At 33.1% G+C, this 16,120-nt stretch overlaps 1 protein-coding gene across 1 annotated transcript; it reads right to left on the bottom strand.

Annotated features, from left to right (window-relative positions):
• Positions 1-3,112: 3,112 nt before the first annotated feature.
• Trap1 (TNF receptor associated protein 1) lies at positions 3,113-15,881 on the bottom strand. Its single transcript, XM_085959050.1, has 12 exons — positions 15,653-15,881; positions 15,354-15,556; positions 14,427-14,588; positions 13,509-13,750; positions 12,979-13,088; positions 9,544-9,617; positions 8,999-9,345; positions 8,762-8,909; positions 8,545-8,672; positions 8,079-8,266; positions 6,445-6,676; positions 3,113-4,386 (listed from the first exon to the last, which is right to left on the bottom strand). The coding sequence occupies exons 1-12, from the start codon at positions 15,762-15,764 to the stop codon at positions 4,212-4,214; spliced, it is 2,121 nt and encodes a 706-aa protein (XP_085815176.1). The 5' UTR covers positions 15,765-15,881; the 3' UTR covers positions 3,113-4,211.
• Positions 15,882-16,120: the final 239 nt, after the last annotated feature.

Raw genomic sequence — 16,120 nt, 5'->3', positions numbered from 1 at the left:
TCGCGATAATGTCATAAGTGTACAAATAATTGACAAAAATTTTTGAAATTGTGAATTTTGCAAAAGTTTTTGTACAAATTGTATATTGGGAATTTGGCAAAGAGCCGCACGCCAATACCCAAAGAGCCGCGGTTTGCCGACCCCTGGGCTAGGCTAAAGCGTCAACGTGAGATGCATGCTAATGTATGTGTGTGTAGTTACAATACACACAAGTCTCACGCTCAATGTCCAACATTCTCGTCTCAACACGCTCGGTCAATTTAGAATCTGCCGGAAATATGAAATATTTCTTTCTCTCTCATTTTTCATATGTGAGACACGGAGAGAAAGCACAAACCCTTTTTTTCTTCATATTATTTTGTCGCACCATTAGGTTTCATTTTGGTCATTGCCGAAAATGAAAGAGATATATTTTCAATGTGTCAAATGAAACAGATATATAACGTCGTACAGTACGCGACGACTAAAACTCAAAAAGCTAGTAGGTAGGAAGTTTTTATTAAATGTGTTTGATTGTTTTAATCTTATGTAAATAGTATTAGATACAGTTATTATATAAATAGACACACAAAGTTTGGTTTTTAGTGATTTATAACATTTTTGTGAAGTTTTGTGGCATTGGCGACGTGGCAAGTAGACCTAATTTACTAAAAAATATTACGTGTTGTGTGCAATTTCGGTTAACGATGGTTGGCGATGTGAAAAATGGACCTTTTTTTTAAGGGTAAGTATCTACCTATAACAATTTCTAGCACTTCTATAATGTATAAAAAGCCAATTTGTAATACGTCTTTTAAGTATACAACGAAAAGGCAAATTAAAATATTTTATTAAAAATTGACCTACTTTTTCGGGCTTAAGGCCGCCAATGTGTCTATTGGATGTACTCCAATTTTGGGAATAAAATGCTTACATCTTTTTAAGACAATTACATGTTTGAATTCTGTTTCACGTATAAATAGGCATGTGGTGATCTGAATATGTACCTAATTATTTTAGCATGGAAACATGCTTTTGCCTTGACCTCCCGGACGGATTCGTTACGAAAAATCGCACAGGCGTAACGAAAAATAATGACACAAAAGTAGCGCAGCCGCTAGAGACTCTAGTCGGCCACGAGCGGCGTTTCAGGGATGACGTGTAAACCCGCACACCGCAATTTATTTTGATAATTATTAACAAATTTCAAGCTGTTCTATAATTTTTCTTTAATACTTAAGGGCCCGCTGAAGAGCCCGCCGTTCAAATATAATTCAGTATAAAAAGGACCTCGGCTAACTACGTCAATTTAAATCGATCTTTTCGCAAAAATCACTAATCATCGGAGATTTTATTTCAAGAAATATTATTATTATTACTGATAATTTCTGCCGCTCGGAGAATTATTGAAGCCGATCAGAAAACAGGGCTGTCGAAATAATATTAAGCATTCATATTTTTTAAATGTTAATTTCATCATGGTTTTTAATCAAACCTGTGCAAGTACGTACTGATAACTTGGGTGGATTTTGTAGCAAACATACTATTGATATATATACGGGTATATTATTATTATAACCCAATTCAAATTGAACATAGGTTGATACTCAAATACTATTATAGTATGTTTATGATTTCGAGAAAATAATACGATGGTATAATTAATCCATATCAATTATTTGAAAACATTACATTCGCACTTTGCACAAAATTACAAACACATTCGAAGTTTGCCGCACACGTACAGACCACGTGATATTTGTTTACGCAAAATCGTCGCTTTTCAAAATGGCGAATTTGATTACCAGATTTTACTGCGATGAATCAGTATGTTCCTTTTTGTCTTTTTTTATTCGTAGGTTTGTTTACTATGTACACCGAGAAATTTCCATTTATAAACTCGGAAACGATTTTTACAGAAGAGTTTTGGAATATAATGCAACCAAAACTGGAAAAAATTCTATCATGGGTGTTGACTTCCTGAATTAGCTAACCCCAGGTCCATGCCACTACGTGAACCACAGTGGATATTAAGCCATTTCCACACTGGCAACAAGTTGCTGGCAACCTCATTAAATTTTACGATACTTACCATAATTGCTTAAGAAATTTTACAATAATTATCGTAAAATCTAACGAGGTTGCCAGCAAATTAACTTGTTGCCAGTGTGGACCCGGCATTAGATGCACAAAATATATATTATAAATAAAAATTTAAAATTATAAATATATATTATGATTTATGTCTTCGACAGCCCTGATGAAATAAATGTGAAATATGAGTCGGATCAGTCACAGAGCAAATTTATTAACACAAACAACTTTGACACGACCTTTTTATATTAACTAGTAGACCAGATATTATGGACCACATGTTAAAAAATCATATTTTCAATTCTCAAGGCCAATTCTGTAGAACGTCCTCTTAAGCAGAGACAAGTCGTTTATTTTTGTAGTCTTGTTAATGTGCATGTGTTTTCCGATATTCTTTCTGAGAATAATGTACTCTTACAATTAATAATTTAAAAAATATATTTCCACTTTCATTGTTTTAGAACATTCGTAATGATAAATAATGTAGGTTTGTCACTTCATAACTTTGCACTCCGTAATATATTTTATTAAATATATTACCTATTTATTTATTACTACATATTATATTAAATCATTTGATCGAATTTAATGCGAGGTAATCAGTCGAAGAGGCGTATCAGTGCAGTAAAAAAGTGCAAACTTATAAAGCGTATACTCTATGAATAAGTAAATAGTCTTATATAATTCGTTAACAGAGATCGGCAATTTTTTTCTTTCGAATTTGGACAACCAGCATTCAGAGAATCAGTAGGCAAAGCATGTATCCATGTTTAATAATTTTAGCCGTCAGGGTTTAAGTAACCATCATGTTTTTTTAATTACTCACTCTCTACTCATTCCTCAGCACCTCAATAATATATATTTTTGAATGATCCTACGTCCTGCGCCATCAACCGTGAAGAACTTCATGATCGTTTGCTGAGTACTGTGATATAATATTATAATAATATATTATTATGTGTTATGTTATTATTCTGAATGTATTTTGTCTGATTAGATTACACTGCAAAAATAAGTTGAAACATAATAAAAAAAAAACTTTTCCAAAAATTATTTTAATGCATTTAGACATTTATGTACATCATACACAATACAGTCACACAAAAAATATATTATAGTACCTAGGTACGTATTTGGTAAATCCAACATACATATTAAGGAATGGAGAAATATTGAAATTAATGAATGACAATGTATTTTAATTAACTGCAAAAAAATCTAAAATCTCAAGTCAAATGAATATATTTTTTACTGTTGTTTGATATGTAACTATTTACCAGTGGCTAAGAGTCGTTACTAAGTGATTTATCTCTGTGACGTTGACGTATAAAAATAATTTAATTACAAGAATTTATTTGGATATATAAGTGTCAAAAAAAGTGCAAATTGATTTATTCCTTCATCCATATGTATTTCAAAAATAATGGAATAAACTAGCGACATCTATAAATAGTATTCTGATTGTGACAAATCGAATGTATATTATTATTGCCTAGGAATCTATGAAATTAAGTAACGACGTTCTCTGGAGAGGTAACAAAGATTCAGAAATTAGTACAAAGAAAATACTTCAGAAAACAAGCGTTGACCCTAATAAAATTTTCAAATTGCTCTCATGTAAAGTTGAGAATTGCACTCTCGACTTGTGCATGTATTATTTTAGTTTACTCATTGTTTACCTACATCCGACAGGTAATCTTCGCCACCGTTATGTACAATGTATGATTTTCAGTATCAAAATCACCACGGTAAGCCTGTGATGATAGGCTTAGCTTCACTGCTATAGATGACAAAATAAAACAGTTGATAATCATAATGAATTCATGACTCCGGGCTATTTTATCAAGGTTTATTCAAATGAATATCTCAACTTATTATGGCTAAGATAAATAAGTATGGTTCTGTATATTTCTATTGTTACAGGAGCATAGATATGGATATTGAGTCGTAAATTAAATATTTTACAGCACAAGAATAATAATTATTAACTATTCACATTAAAGAGCAGTAACCTAATTGACTTAATTCACATTTCACTTATAACAATAACCATTTTAACAGTGTTTGTATTCAGAATTAGTGTGTTAGAACTATGAACACTGTCATGTAGAACTTTTGAGATATCCTCTTTTGAATGTTCAGTGTTTCTCCAGAGCTCTCGTCAGTAGTTCATTCATATTAACAAGAAGAGTTCTAGGATCTTCAACTAAACCCGCGGCGACCATAGCGTTGCAGAATAATTGTTGTGTGACTAAAGTGCTCAATTCGGGGTCTGATTTACTCAATTTGTGCATTTTCTTAATGATAGGGTGCCTGAAAATAATGTAATGGGTGAATATTATTTACGTGCAACAAAATAATGAAGTCATACAACAAGGTGGACATATTTTACACTCGAAATTCCTTGACTCTTGACCTACATTATACTAGTGATGATCTGTATGTTCTTGATAATAATCTGAGAAATTAGTTGCTCGTTCTCCAAAGGTGTCGAACTAACCTGCAACCGGTGATGCTAATTGAGAGGGCAGTAGCCGTGGCCTTGTCCAGATGGCACGATTTGACATGTGACCTCGAGCCGTCCACATGTATTCGTCATGTATTACCTCTTGCGCACGGTCGAGATACAAGTGACCTCATTGAGCTCTCCACAAGCACTCGCGGCGAGACAAGCATCATCTGGACAAGCTCTCAGTTCAATCATTTTTTTTCAAGGATCAATACACATATTATGCCGGGTCCACACCGAAAACAAGTCGCGCGACAACTCGTTAAATTTTACGATAAGCATGATAATTATCGTAAAATTTCTTAAGCAATTATGATAATTATCGTAAAATTTAACGAGTTGTCGCGCGACTTGTTGCCGGTGTGGCCGCACTTTTACACTTACGCGAGTGTGAATTTAGATAAGTGTTTGTTTTATAATTTCATAAAATAGGATTTGTTTAACACACTCGGTTGACTCCTAACTGTTGGCAGTGCATTTCCACTTATTTTACAACGTTTTTATTAGCTTGTATTCTTATTTGTCGGGTGGTTGTTTATCCAGTACAAATCTTGCAATCAATTTTTAACTAACTTCCTGACTAGCTAGACATTTGAAACTTTTAGAATATATCAGAACATGATGCCAATGCATTCTTTTAATACTTTTAGCCATCTTTAAGTAGAATTGAATTCATTTTCAGTTAATTTTGTTTTGTATGAAAAGTTATTTCGGAAGAAATCTGTAATCCAATCCACTATTATTGGTTGCTAAGTGGGTGGTCCTAGCAACTAAATTGTTAATATATACGTGCGTCAGTGGCGAAGGGTGGAGGTAGGCTGTTAAGATTCGCTATAAATAGTGCACACTAAACTTTGTTAGTCATATGTAATTGTTTTTATTGAGCTAATACTACAATTTACAGATTGTGTTAGTAAGTTTTTAAAAATCAATTAAACCCTGCCTAAACGAAACCATAATAGATTTTGTCTAATTTGGGCGATACGACAAAATGGTGCACACTTTTTCATTCATAGTTATTTGTTTTCGTTAGATTAAAACTACATATTAAACATATTGTTGGTTCATTTTTTTAATTCATTAAGCCCTGCGTAAACCAAACTATAATAAACAAAAAATATTATTCTATCTATAAAATACTCAAAGTTGTGTATGATTTAATTGCATAATTTTAGATATTTTATAGATAGACATGTATTTTTTGACTATTATCTATTATGGCTTGGTTTCTCAGGGTTTAATTGAATTTTAAAATTTAACCAACACTATCTGTAAATTGTAGTCTTATTTCAATGAAAACAAATATGTATGTCTGAAAAAGTTTAATGTGCACTATTTATGGCGTATCTTAACAGCCTACCTCCACCCTTCGCCACTGACGTGCGTTACTATGGAAATCAAAATTATATTTCAGTATTCTATATTTGTTTGTTTGTTTTTTATTTACTTCATATCAAGTACAAGTTTGAGCATATTAAGCATAATAATTCAATAGAAAATTTAAAAACGTTGTATATAAAAAGTTCTTTTTATCTTGTAATTATTATAATTTATTATTTTAAAAAAATCCAAATGTCGTGTTGTGAAAACCTTGAATTAATAATTTGTACTGTCCATGATATATAAAAAACAAATAAATTGTGAAACCATTACAATGATTACAATAGAAAATATTTAAATCATTTCATGTTATGATTGCGGGGATTTTAATCAAGTTTCCTCGTATAAACAACAAGTTGAGTATCACTTAATATGTATACATACTGTTGGAAAAGTTATTAATGTAGTTCACATATTATTAATCGATAACAAGGAGAAATATAAATGTATCAGGTCATAGTGAACTATTATTTAATACTCACTTAGGATTGATTTCTAATTGTGGCTGAAGCAAAGTGTATCTATTTTCTTCAGGTATTTGATGAGATTGTGTTCTGATAAAATGCCGAGCCGCCGCCATCTCTTCAACGGTAACAACACACGGATGATTGTCGAGCTTATTCGTAACTTTCACTCCGAACACTTTGCCGGGCAGACAATTTTTTATCCATGGAATCAATTCGTCTACCTCAGACCGCAATAAACTTCCATCACCTAAGAAAAACATAAAATAAAAAAATTACATATTTAAACACAAGCACACTCATAAAACTTAAAATACTAATATATCATTAATCAAATTGTATTAAGAAATTCAAAGATTTTTAAAATGCCATTTAGATATTTATGACATTGATTATTCTTTTAGATTCATCCAAATCACGAAAAGACTTTGCTTTATGACCAAGATATGTTCCTGGCTATAAAGCAATATGCCAAATAACAAATCATTTATTTCCATTCAAATTCATACGGTTTCCATAGGAACGGTTCCATTTAAAAGAAAAGTTAGAAAATCACAATGTTATTAGTTGAAATACATTTCCATAACAAATATAAATACATTATTTATTAATTTGAAGTAATATTTTCATTCCTTCTTTGAAATGGGAAAGAACTGTCTGCAGAGTAGTTCTTGACATATTTTGTTATTTGGCTTATTTAATGATGCACACGTTCATGATATGTTACTATTCTGCATCAGGTCCAAATATATCCATTTCTAATTGTGTATTTGTAAATCGAAATCGCACTATGATTAAAACGGACATTAAGGTGAAAATCTGTATAACGACCGGCCATATAGCAGTGACGTAGATTCCATACTAGGCGATTATTTAAGATATATAAATTTAAATAACTAAAAGACATTGAAAAGGATCCGTCCCAAAGTATTGAATTTAGGATTCACAAATGCATAGATATACTGACCCTAAGTCAATCGAACATATGCAAAAAAAAACTTGGTATAATCTAAAGAACTGATTTGATGGTGTTCGTCCTTGAGATCTTAGAACTGTCTACTTCATTATGTATATTAACCGGCTAATGCTTCCACGACAACACCTACCTACCTAACTTTGGGCATATTGTGTATTTGCTATGTTATTTTGCATAGAGTAAAGTTCGGGTGGCCTACCAGAGAACAATAAAATTAATGAAGCCGTGATTTTTTCACTTGATCATATTCTTTTGTAAAATATAATATATATATATATATATATGTATTAGTGAAATATCTTTTATAAAAAAGTAAAATATAATATTTTATGTTAGAGTTAATTATTGTATCAGCAAAATACTGAAGTTAAATCAAAATTCAAATTTATGTCCTGTAAATATGGTTGTCCTAGAACTTTTTTTCAGTTACCTATGACAGCCTATCATTCTTCAATAGGCACCCTTTGCCACTGCCATATAAGTGAGGTATACCTGGGGACATCATATCGAAGAAAAAAAATCGGTGTATCGGTCAAAAAGTATGGATACTTTTTTGACATCCCTAGGACACCCTGTACAATTTTGAAAAATATTTCAATCGTCATTGAAATCCTAACGCCATGTAAATTATTGAATTCACAAACAAAAAATAAAAGTGAAATGTTTGTTTGTGTACCCATATTTGTAGTATTGTCACTGGCTGCATCTTTCCGCATTTGCTTTTCAACAGACGTCAAATCATGACTGTCGAATTGGCGCAACTGCATCAAAACTAGTTCATCATATGGCTCATAGCAAAAGAGAACTTCCATTTGCTGTTTCTTCAATGCTTCAAAATATGGTGATGCTTCAGCCAAAGCTCGACTGAAAATTAATAATTCAATTGATTAGGGGTTTTCCATAATTGACATCAAATGATTGTCCCCCCCAACATCATCTTCATCAACTCTTCATTAAAAAATCTAATTTGTTGAAAATGATCGATTGCAGTGATGTTCTCATAGAATATTTCTGTGACCGAAAAATAAAGGGCGATAAGTCATTTTAGATTTAACTTTAATTAATTTTTATTTAGGTTCCACTGTATGTACATTACACACAATATACAATATAACATTTAGATTACAAATAAAAGAATAAACCTGGGCGCGGCAAGGTAGTAAACATCTTTCTGTCCTTCTTTAAGGCGCGAACAGTATTCCGGCAGTGAAATTTTGTTTCCTGCTTCCATGAGAGAGGACTCAAATCTTAACAGCTTAGCGATTTCCTCCTATCATTTAAAATCAAAAACATTTCAGGTCACATGAAAAAATTTGATTAACAATCCAATAAATAAATATATTACGTGCAAAAACGTACCTTCTCCAACTGGTTTTCATTCGTAATAATGCCTTCTTTTAAAAACATGCCATAGTCACGATAGAATAAATCAAAGTTAGCTGCATTCTTAGTAGATTGTTCATGTAAATAACGCAGAATTCTGTTGGTCAGTACTGTACGAAGTTTTCTGAAAAAATATTTCACACATTTAATATGGAAAAACTATGTATTCTATAACTTAATGCATATAAAAACGAGATACCTATATTCACAAACCTTATAAGTGCGCTATTTTGAAGAAGCTCTCGACTTAGGTTAAGAGGTATGTCTTCTGAATCCACGACCCCTTTGACGAACCGAAGCCATTTGGGCAAAATATTCTCAGCCTTGCTTTTGATAAGTACTTTTCTTGTGTAGAGGGCGACACCTGCCTCTGAGTCCCTGGACATTTCGAAAAGACCTGGTTTTCCTTCGGGGAAATAGAGCACGGACCTAATTGTGAGTGGAGCATCTGTTTTATAGTGCAAAGTGAATCTGGGGACATCATAACTGTTGCTCACGAATCTGTAAAACTCTGCATGTTGCTCCGATGTCACTTTCTTGGGATCCATCAACCACAATGGCTAAAAAATAATTCGCAATTGAGAGGCATAAGTTAGTTATGAAGCTTAAAATTAACATCAAACCTTCACTTATTTCATTAATATTTCACCTTAAAAGTAAGCATTTTCAATTACGTGTATTAGTTTAAAAATTTGAGAAACATAATTAATAAATTGTCTATAAATTTAATATCATGATTGAAAATTACATAATTATACCTGAATAGAATTCACTTTCTGCCCATTTAAATAAATAGGTGATCCCACAAAGTTACTGTACTTTTTGATGACATCTATAAAAAAATAAATGCAAATTTAAGACAATTTAATCACCATTTTAACACATCTTGAGCGGGAAGGGTATTTCTACCCGCGCGCCGTACCGGTGCTCGTCGGCGGGACGGGTAGAAATACCTTTTACGCCGGCTCCACTTGAAGTGCGGGAAAGGTATTTCTACCCGATTATTGCATACGAATATTTTATGTCAACGGTTTGAAAATGTTTCAAACTACACACACATCTACAAAAAAAAATTATTTACCGTCGATTCATTTACTAAAGCGTCAATTACATTGAGCTTTTTTACGAGCTGATTATTGGCAAATTTATAATCTGCCTGTAAATTCGCCCAGTGTAATCATCGAATAAGCTAATAAGCAGGTTGTAAACACTCCACCGAGAAAAGTTGAAAGCCGGTCAACTTTTCACACTACATGCCGGCGTGTGGGCTTACTGCGTCTGCGCAGTAGAGCGATGGTGGTGGAAAAACGAACTACTCATTTTGAAATTTACCTTTTTGACGTTTAATGGAAACATTGTTATGGAGCGTAGCGACCTCCCGGTAAAAAAACGAACTACGTTCCGTCAAAATCGCTCGCTAGCTCGTGGCTTATCAGCGAATGGAAAGTTTTGTGTGTAATCATCAAATCGCAGTAGCTGATACGCCCGCTTTTAAATTCGCCAATAAACAGCTCGTAAAAAAGCTCAATGTAATTGACGCTTTACACACACACTCTTGCGCAGCCCAAATGAGAGCTTGGGCGTAATCAGGAAATTTGTTTAGAGTCACTAAATCAGCGAACTATATTTCTGTAGACGATAAGAATGCTAAAACTATATGCGTCTTCTTTTTACACTTGTTTATTTTTTGATGGGTGAGCAGGAAGACAACATTTTGTGAAATATCGATGTATTCTTTAAACATGGTTTGTTCGCTGTACTGTGAATGCGATTATATGTATATTTTTATGATGTGTGATAAATACATAGGCCTCCTTTTCATACTATAATATTATCCTTTGTGAGCGAGTGAAAAGACGACAATTTGTGATAGACGGAATGCATTCTTCGCACTTGTTGTAAGTGATATTGTGCGGTGCGATAACGCTGGTATGCGAGCGGAGCAATAAATTATAACATAAGTGGAAACCAATGTTATTTAGATGTCTGTAATCTACTACGATCTATATTGAATATCAGTATTGAATTTTCAGTCTTGAAATACGGCGCTATAGAACGGGTGTGTTTTTACAAGTGAAATATATTTAAGTAATCGATATTTTATTTAATCTTTAAAAAATGGCTTCAGACAATTATGAAAGCGATGACGAAATATTTGCCGATAATTTGTCTGCCTATTCTGGTGAAGATTTACCAGAATTAGGCAGCGACAGTGATAGCGACAGCGATAGTGAAGAGTTCCCTCGCACGAGAAGGGTACCAGTGATACCGTTACAAATCAGTGATTCTGAAGACAGTGAAGTGGAGGAAGAGGAAGTCATGGAATGGTCTGAAATAGACAACCCACCGCATATTGAACCATTTTTAGGCAACGTTGGTATTTGCGTAGCACCAAACAATTCTGAAAATGTGATGGATATAGTTAGTTTATTTATTGGAGATGATTTACTTAGCATGATGGTAGAAGAAAGCAATCGATACCGCACACAAAATGAATCCCGAATCAAGAAAATGAAGAAATCTATCAAATGGAAGCCTGTAAATCTTGGTGAGATGAAAAAATTCCTCGGACTCATTTTGCTTATGGGACAAGTTCGAAAAGACACAAGAGATGATTATTGGTCTACTGATCCGAGTATAGAAACACCAATATATTCTAAAACAATGAGTCGTGATCGTTTTAGACAAATTTGGCAATCGTGGCACTTTTCAAATAACGATATCATTACGGATTCCAGCGATCGCCTTGAAAAGATTAGGCCAATTATGACATACCTAATACCGAAGTTTTCTTCGGTTTATAAGCCTCAAAGGGAACTTTCTTTAGATGAAGGTATTATACCGTGGCGGGGAAGACTTGTATTTAAAGTATATAATGCATCTAAGATAATAAAATACGGTATCCTAGTGCGCATGGTCAGTGAAGCCACTACGGGATACATCTGTAATATGCTCATTTACAGTGGGCAAGGAAGACCACTATTAGACACCATCCAATTGCTTCTTGGTCCGTATTTAAATTTGTGGCATCATGTCTATATGGACAATTATTATAATAGTGTAAAAACCAGTGAAGCACTTTTAGAAAATAAAATTAGGACGTGCGGAACAATGCGAATAAACCGAGGCTTCCCAGAATGTTTTAAACACGTCAATCTTAGTGCAGGACAGAGTATTTTCCGTCGGCGAAAGGATGTATTGTTACAACTCTGGAAATCAAAGAGAGATGTTCGAATGATTTCAACAATACATCCATCTACCATTTTAGAGAGTCACAACACCGATTGGAATACGAGACTACACATTTGGAAACCGCTATGTGTTATCGAATATAATAAATATATGAAAGGGGTTGACCGTGCGGATCAGTATCTCTCTTACTACTCGATCATACGAAGAACAAAAAAATGGACAAAGAGAGTTGTCATGTATTTGTTAAATTGTGCTTTTTTCAATTCTTTTAAAGTTTATAAAGTATTAAATCCGACCAAAAGGCTAACTTACAAACAGTTTTTGCGTAGTATAAGCAAATTTTGGATAGCCGACCATATCGTTGAAACCGACGCAATTTTGGAAGAAGCAGGGCCATCTACATCACGATTACCAAGAAGAGTGGGTAAAAGTGATCATCCTGGTAGGTTATCACTCGATATGAAGAAGCATCGAATGATAAAAATTGTTACAGATGGTAAAAAAAAATACCCACAAAGACAGTGTCGAGTGTGTTCGGTGCACAAAAAGAAAAGTTTGACTAGTTATATGTGTACATTTTGTGACGTCCCCCTACACAGGGGTGAGTGTTTTCATAAATATCATACTTTATCCAAATATTAGAATAATAATTTTTGTGCGGGAATTTATTTATAGTGAATGGAATATTTTTTACGAAACCTTCCTGTAAATATGTGATTAGCACCATGTACTTATGTTATTTTAAACAATTTGTTCTAAAAAGAAACACAGCACTGAGGAGCAATATATGGTGAGTGTGAATTCCAAATTTCATTTAAAACTAACTGATAGTTTGGAAGATAGAGCGATTTTTGTAAAATTCGATTTTATTTCAATTGCCGCTGGTTTTCGCCCGCTGCGTGTACCTGTGAATTTGTACTGAGGCCCGCGCAAAATGTGTTAATATTATTATCGTGACAATCAAAACTTTTATCAAGAAAGACGCGGGTGATCGCAATTACCTTTTATAACTTGGTCATCAGCATATTCGCGTGATTCTGTTTTTAAATGAACGACTATTTTAGTTCCAAGTTGCACACCTTCCGCTTCTTGAATTTCATATGTTCCAGAACTGTTAAAAGGTAAACAGACGTCCATATTATTGACAACAGAATATTAACGTTCCTATTATGTACAAGAGTTAACAGTGATAAAGAGTTGGTAGTGATAATTTTTAATATTTAATTGCGATGAACAACAGGTCCTCACTCATAGGAGAAGAGGCGATATAATGGCGGGTCGCAAAGTAAATTTAAATGGCAGTATGAAAAGATTTAGTTTTAGTTACCAAAGTTCATTATTATAAAAAACAATTGAAAGCATGTTCAAATATCAAGTGTGAAATTCAGAACTATAGCAATAATTATTGTTACTTTTCATTTTAGTCTTCATGGTGATCGTGAAGTAATATTGTTTTAAATTCCATTAAGACTTCACTGCACATAATATTGACTCACTGTCACTTGAAAATATTTATAAAGTTTCTACTCGCCCATCAGATGACCACTTAAGTCCTGGAGAATTTTCAACAGAGCTGCGAGTATAGACTTCAACTTTGTCCGCCACCATGAAAGCAGAGTAGAAACCGACACCGAATTGACCAATAATGGATGAAGCGGAGTTTTCTTCCGCTGCTTTATTCTTTAATTCTTCAAGAAAAGCTTTTGATCCAGACCGAGCAATTGTTCCAATATTGGAAATAAGTTCTTCTCGGGTCATTCCTATACCGGTGTCCTACGACAAGAATATTAAAACTATAAAAATATAAACAACATATTTACATAAAATGACAATTAAATATTGATGTCACATTGAACTGATTTGTGTAATCATATACTACATCATCAAAATAAATCACATCATTACTAGTAAATTTATCATTATTAGTGTGTTTAATGTTGTCTTACATTTGATGTGACTTTTGTTTCACACGTTGGTCTAGTTAGCAGAGTGACCGTAGGTTGCAGGTTTGAGACTGCAGCTGGTCAAAAACGGATGATGATTTTTCAATGTGTATTTGATCGAAGATCCTAAGAGTTGGGCGGATGGCCAACAACCATTCCTCGTAAAGTCTATTAATATAACCTGGTAATTTACTTATTTTTAAATATGCATCAGAACAAGTTGTACTCACTGGATGTATAGATATTTTACAAAACACAATATATTGACTATTTTCCAATCTAATCAAAGGAATATTATTGAATAAAAATCAAGTTACTTCCCATGGCCGGAAAAGAGTTTGATTGAATGACTAATGAACAATCTTTGTTAAAATTCTTCACATTGTAGATATCATATTATTATACTCTAGCTTAGAACGGAAATGGAGATTTACCTTTTATAATTAGAAGTTATGTATAGGTAAGTACTAACTTTATTACTTAACCATAAAGTAAATTATACAAACCTGAATAGTAAGCGTTCTGTTTGGTTTGTCTGTGGCGATATGTATTTCGAGCGCTCTGTCAGATGATTGAAGAGTTACTCCTTCCGGGCCGCTGCTCAAACTTAAATATCTCAATTTTTCTAATGCATCGCTAGCATTGGAAATAAGTTCTCTAACAAACACCTAAAAAACATGTATAAGTAATACTATTATCTAGGAATAAGATTTTTTGAGTTGTTTCCGTTTCTAATTGTAAAGAATGATTTTATATAGAACCGATTAATGAACATATTTGTTAAAATGACTATAAAAGAGAATAGAGTCTTGACAGTTGATTTATAATATTTATAACTAAATAAATTTAAAATAAAAACAAAATTTTGAATTTGATATTTTTAGGATGTACGGAAGAAGTAAGATAATCTTTATTAAGTTAGTTTTTCTTTATAGTTAAAGGGTTTTATTTGAAACCATCTTAATTTTTAACAAAATATAGTTAATGGAAAGGAATAAGGGTACAGCGATGTTTTAACTGATATCACGATGGAGGCATTGGAGTGAGACATTCGACCATAAGAATCACATCCCCACTTGCCTTGTTTCCTAATTAATCAAAATTCAAAACAGTTCTAGAGAAAGTGAAATATTATTACGATAAAGTGAGTATAAAAAAATACAATTTTATGACTTCGATATTTTAACCCAAATTTTGAATAATCAATTTCTCATGGTTTTTAAAATACTTTTTTAGAACATTTTTAATAACTGAGGTTTCCACTTCCAAGTTCAGACTTAGTACTTACTTACATCCATGTTTCCGCTTTGTCAACAAAATTAAAAGATCATTATGTCGTATTCAGTGAGTTTTCAGTTGTCGAGAATATATAATTATGGTGATTATTAAAATATTTCAATATAAGTTGCAGAATATGAAATACATTTTCTAACCTCTTTTTCAGAATACAGGGACCTTGCTACTATATCGAGAAGCATCCTGGTTTCGGCTTGAAATTCCATGGTAGCAGAAGATCCCTTGACCTTTTCATCATCTTTGATAATCGTGTGATAATCTGTCTCATCTTTATTGCTAGCGGCAGCGGTACTGAATCTTTGAGTCAAAGATACGTTCGTTGAATGAAAAATGCCAAATCCTGAATAACAAGCATAGATCGATATAAAATGAAACAAACAAATCCTTTGATTTAAGAGTTCCGAAAGGGTCTGAGTTGCGTATATATTATATTTACCCTGAGTAGAAATCGGCGAATGCCGCATACGATGGATATTCCTTGATGTTTTTAAAAGAAATTGAACATTTCTTTTGAATAAAATCCCTGACAACCTAATTGATGAAGCCATTTTATTGGCAAATTAGTGGGTATTTAAGCAGGATTTAGGTAAATTTCTTTTAAAATATTATATAAATACACTGAATAAAAAGCAACGTGATTGATCAATCAGTACAGAACTGTCAGTGGTAAAATATATTATCTATGGTCATTGGTCGTCAATCATAGATAATATACGTAAAATAATACCATATACTAATAAGTACTAATGTTGCCAGTCCAGTCATCATCATCATTAGCCTCTTGAGAGCCGAGATAGACATCATCATCAGGGGCGCGACAACCCGGTGTGGGTCCTGGCCTCCTCCAACAGCTCCCTCCACCTGTCCCTATCCAGTGTGGCCGCTTTCCAATTTGGTACCCCCA

Source organism: Rhyacophila brunnea, unplaced genomic scaffold, assembly GCF_057557595.1.
Source record: "Rhyacophila brunnea isolate RB1 unplaced genomic scaffold, BYU_Rbru_1.0 scaffold_8, whole genome shotgun sequence".
NCBI classification, from domain to species: domain Eukaryota; kingdom Metazoa; phylum Arthropoda; class Insecta; order Trichoptera; family Rhyacophilidae; genus Rhyacophila; species Rhyacophila brunnea.
The sequence above is the reverse complement of the archived record's forward strand: the minus strand, read 5'-3'. Positions and strand labels throughout refer to the sequence as shown.

Excerpts from the sequence above, each read along its gene's own strand:
- Trap1 (XM_085959050.1), bottom strand. The coding sequence starts at position 15,764 with ATGGCTTCATCAATTAGGTTGTCAGGGATTTTATTCAAAAGAAATGTT. Across the intron at positions 13,089-13,508 it reads CTTAAGTGGTCATCTGATGG|TTCTGGAACATATGAAATTC; the intron begins GCGAGTAGAAAC and ends ACCTTTTAACAG. Across the intron at positions 6,677-8,078 it reads TGACAATACTACAAATATGG|GTGATGGAAGTTTATTGCGG; the intron begins GTACACAAACAA and ends TGTTTTTCTTAG.